Source organism: Ursus arctos, unplaced genomic scaffold, assembly GCF_023065955.2.
Source record: "Ursus arctos isolate Adak ecotype North America unplaced genomic scaffold, UrsArc2.0 scaffold_56, whole genome shotgun sequence".
NCBI classification, from domain to species: domain Eukaryota; kingdom Metazoa; phylum Chordata; class Mammalia; order Carnivora; family Ursidae; genus Ursus; species Ursus arctos.
Window position 1 is genome coordinate 343,912 of NW_026623074.1, and position 4,786 is coordinate 348,697.

Below are 4,786 nucleotides of genomic sequence, written 5' to 3' on the forward strand. Positions count from 1 at the left end.
CATGTATGCTGAAATAAAGAAAGGATATAAAACAAGGATACCCTAATTGATTGCATAGGCTCCACCCTTAAGGCTCATTTACCCATTCCCTCAATAGTCCCAAATGCTCAGCACCGTTATTTACACAGGCAAAATATTCTAAATATTGAACGAGAAAATAGTATCTAAAGACAGGAGGATTTTGAGATTAATGTGAAACTACAACACAAGGCTCTCCACTGGAGAATGTGTTTGCAGGTTTTTCTGATTTGCTTTTTTCACAAAAAAGAGCTTCTTATTTATTTTGAAAGATTTGATGAAGTGATGCCTATGAAATAGGACTATGTAAAAAAGTGAACATAAAATGACATATAATGCCCAATTCCAAAACGTTATATTCCATATACAGAATATGAAAGATATTGTTCAAAATGTTTGAAAGGAACCATCTCATAGTGTTAGAGTAATAGGTAATCTCTATTTTCCTCACCCTACTGTCCTGTATCTTGCAAATTCTCCATGAGCATGCAATGATATTGTAAAGCTGTATGTCATCATAAATAATGAAAATACAAAAAAGTAAAAGTAACCAAAGTTCCAACATAATTTCGAAGTTTCAACGATGTCCAATGTGTTCACAATCCAACACCTTTTCCATTCACTTGCTAAAGAACCTTCTGTTAAATAGATGTTTTATTGCCTCCTTCACATCCTTGTTTCTGAGACTATAGATTAAAGGATTCATCATAGGAGTCGTAACCCCATAGAACATAGATATAAGTTTGTCAGTTGCATCCAAGTCATCTGAATGAAGTGTCTCTTTAGACTTGGGCTTCATGTACATGAAGAGAATGGTTCCATAGAATATTATCACCACAGTCAGGTGGGCTGAGCAGGTGGAGAAGACTTTGCTTCTCCCCTCAGAAGTACGGATCTTGAGGATGCTAGAGATGATTAATGAGTAAGAGATGACAATCAAAAGCAGGGGCATCAAGGTGAACAATGTTGTGGCCACAAGCATGATGAACTCATTGTCTGAGATGTCAGCACAGGCCAGTTTCATGACAGCCAGAATTTCACAGGAGAAATGATTAATGACATTATTCCTACAGAAAGGCAATTGTACCACAAATGCAGTTTGTACTGCAGAGTTGATAACCCCGGCAAACCAGGGCACAGCAGCCATGGGCACAAAGGAATCCTTGTTCATGACAACAGGATATCTTAGGGGGTTACAGATAGCCACATACCGGTCAAAGGCCATCATGCCCAGGAGCACACACTCTGTTGTCCCCATGGCCAAGCCAAGGAACATCTGTACTGCACAGCCAGAGAAGGAGATGGTCTTTTTCTCTGAGAGAAAGCTCACCAGTGTGGAGGGAATGGAGGTGGTGGTGTAGCAGATGTCCAGAAAGGAGAGGTTCCCCAAGAAGAAGTACATAGGGGTATGAAGGTGAGAGTCCAAGATGCTGATTAAAATAAGGGTGCCGTTGCCCAGAAGGATGACAACATACATTATTAAGATTAGCACAAAAAAGAGTAACTCAAGCCTTGGGTAACCAGAAAGCCCCTTTAAAAAGAATTCCACCAGAATGGTTTGATTTTCCCATTCCATTTTACTTTCTCTTACCTGTAAGAATTCAAAATTTTTTTAAGCATAATAATTTATTTATTACGGTAAGTCCAAGTTCACCAATGCACATACATAAAAATTTGCCATTAACCCAGTGAGAAGAAGGAAGAAAGAAAATAAAGAAGGGAAGGAAGAGAGAAAAGGTAAAGAAGTGAAATAACAAGGAAAGTGAAGTATGCAGGAGAATCTGTTGTATCCACCATTATGGGCCAGCTATTTGTGAGGCTGATTTCACATATCACCTCACTTAAACCCCACACTTAAGATCATTTAAAAAAAATAAGAAATTTATCTAAGTTAACCAAAGAGAGTTTAAACCTAAAGTCATATAATTAATACGTCGCAAAGCCTAGGCCCAAACTTAAGCCTGCCTGTGGTCCCTAATTATCTGAAATGTTTAATGAACTATAAAAGTAATAAGGAATGCATTATATCAGAGATTTGGTTAGCACTTATAAAGACAGCCTGGCTCCTACTCGGGAAGACTCAATAATAACCCACTGCATATTAAAACATGGAAAGAAGTGTGTTAATCGGATGGAACAATGGTCAGCATTAAACCCAACCAGTGTTTATTGACTGCTTGATTGCCCAAAAAACAAGTACAATTCCCGTAAAACCCAATTATCTGAAGTCTTTTTGTTATAATGCAAATATCCTTTTTTTGGTGGAAGATAGAACAAAATTGTAATAATTACCATACAGTAAAATATACAGTAAAATTGATTTTGTCCCTTTTAGTGTATAGTTCTATGAATTTTAAACATGTATAGATTCACATAACTATCACCATAATCAGAACACAGAATTTGTCTATCACCCTAAACAGTTCCTTGTGCTATCCCTTGTTAGTCCTCCCTTTCATCTACTCATAAATCTTGCAAAGACTAAAATGCCTTTTATTTTATAGTTTTACCTTTTCCAGAATATCATATAAAAGGAATCACATGAGCCATTGGTCTCTGGCTTCTTTTCTTAGCATAAAGCCTCTGAGATTCACCCACGTTGTGATTGCTGAGTAGCATTCCACTGTATGGATGTACCAGAGTTTATTCACCTGCTGAGAGACATTTGTTTCCAGTTTGGGGCAATTATGAATAGAGCTGTTATAAATTTTATACCCAGATTTTTGTGTGAACGCAAGTTTTCATTTTTCTAGGGTAAATTTCAGAGTGGCATAGTGGATAAAGAATTGTGCATATTTAAATTTATAAGAAACTGCCAATTTTCCACAGTAGCTGCATCATTTTTGCATTCCTACCAGAAATGTATGGGAGTTGCTTTTCACCCTCATCAACACTTGGTATTGTGTGTATATATATATTTTACACATTCTAATGGGTATGTAGTAATATTTCATCATGATTTTAATCTGCATTTCCCTAATGACTAATGTTTGGGAGGGGTTTTTTGCCATCCTTATATTCTCTTTAGTAAAGTGTCATTCATATCTTTTGACCATTTTAATTGGATTGTTCATTTTCCTATTGTCAAGTTTTGATAGTTCTTCATATATTCTGGCTATGAATAATATATTGGATATATGACTTGCATATATTGTCTACAAGTCTATGACTTGTCTTCTCATTTTCTTAATGCAAAAAACTTTTCATTGCCACTTTAACCAGTTGCTGCTTAAGTTCAATTGAAAGAAAGACTGTGACCAAAAAGACATTTTCTAAAAGTTCTTTGACACCTCTCACCTTGGGTTATTCTTTAGGGAAATATTCACTGCCATCACTCAGGGATCAGAAACAGTAGGTTTTGCATTCAAGGTTTTGCCTCATAAAGTTTCAGGCTATTTCCTTTCATTTTTCCTCATAAATAGCACCCCTCCCACACACATATATAAATTTCCTTTCTTGTGGACACAGATTCCATTGCAAAGGCTCTAATTCACTCAAACAAAAAGGCACCTAACATGTAGAACATTTCTCTTTATTCAGGAAACTTAGTGTGAATTTTAGGTCTGAATCCTTTGGACCTATTTCAACTGGCTTCTAATTACGTCTATTTGCCTTTGGTCATTATTAGGGTACTACTTACATCCTATTTTTGCTCTTATTTCAATCAACTTCATCTTTTATGGATTCTTTTATACCCTAAAGATGCATGCTTCTTTTATTCAGAGTCCCAGATTCACTTTATTTAATGCTAGCCAGCTAAATCCCAATTCCTTAGTAAATGATGACTAAGAAGCAATTTTGCTCTGCAAGTTCACTTTGTCTATTGAAACAAACATATTTTTTTTATGAAATTGAGATTTTTACTGACAGGCAGATGTGCATTAAAGTTAATGTTTCTACAAAAAGGTTCTATAAGCAATAGAAGTCAACCTAATTTTCATCACATAGATGAAAATTTTTGTGACGTGGATGGATGTTATATCAAACTCCACTCACACTGTAATGAAGAGGGCTATGCCCCCATAGTAAAGGCCAGCACCATTTAAAACAAGAAACTCAGGTTGACATGTTTAAAGAAAGGCTATTTCAATTCATTCATGTAAAAGTTAAATGAGCGTGTGTGTGTGTCTGTGTGTGTGACAAATATGATGTCTCAAGTTACCATGGGAATGCATTACCAACAACAACAAAAAATTAAAAGTACTCAAAACAATTCCCCAAATATTCTTATAACAATGAAAATCAAAATTCTTCCCTGTTAGCTAAGGATCTTTTGCTCCTCTTCATTTACTTTTTACACAAATCAAAGTATGTATTCGAGAACAAGTAATAGAGTTTTCCAAATAGCAGCCCCAGTGAAAGGCTCCAGGACAGGGACTGTCTGTCTGTTCATGATTAGCACTGGACAAACATTGCTGAACAGAACCAAAGAGAACCGAATTGGTGCTATGAGGTAAATTGTTACAGAATCGGAACGCTGGTGACACAAGAGTGCAAATCTGCCGCCTATTGTACAGCAACCTCACTGGACCAGTGGGAAACGACACCATTCGATACTCAGGCAGTACTGAACCAAGGACCCAGAAACTATATTCTGGCTAAATGAATTTTTATTCCCAGTAAAATAAATTCTAGACCTAAATATCCATCTTTTTTGGCTATTCAAATTATTCTTTTGGTCATATTTTTAAATTTTGTCTCCATTTTCTCACTATATCAAAGAAAATCCTCTTGGAATTTTTTAAATTCCTATTCTTTATAGACTCTT

The 4,786-nt window shown here is 35.9% G+C and overlaps 1 protein-coding gene across 1 annotated transcript; it reads right to left on the reverse strand.

The window, feature by feature from the left end:
- Window positions 1–437: 437 nt before the first annotated feature.
- Window positions 438–2,293, reverse strand: LOC130542855 (olfactory receptor 13C9-like). The gene has a single exon (XM_057307654.1). The coding sequence runs from the start codon at window positions 1,592–1,594 to the stop codon at window positions 638–640; it is 957 nt and encodes a 318-aa protein (XP_057163637.1). The 5' UTR covers window positions 1,595–2,293; the 3' UTR covers window positions 438–637.
- Between the last annotated feature and the right edge of the window lie 2,493 nt (window positions 2,294–4,786).

Bases quoted from the DNA above. Each gene is read 5' to 3' on its own strand.
- LOC130542855 (XM_057307654.1), bottom strand. From the start codon at position 1,594: ATGGAATGGGAAAATCAAACCATTCTGGTGGAATTCTTTTTAAAGGGG.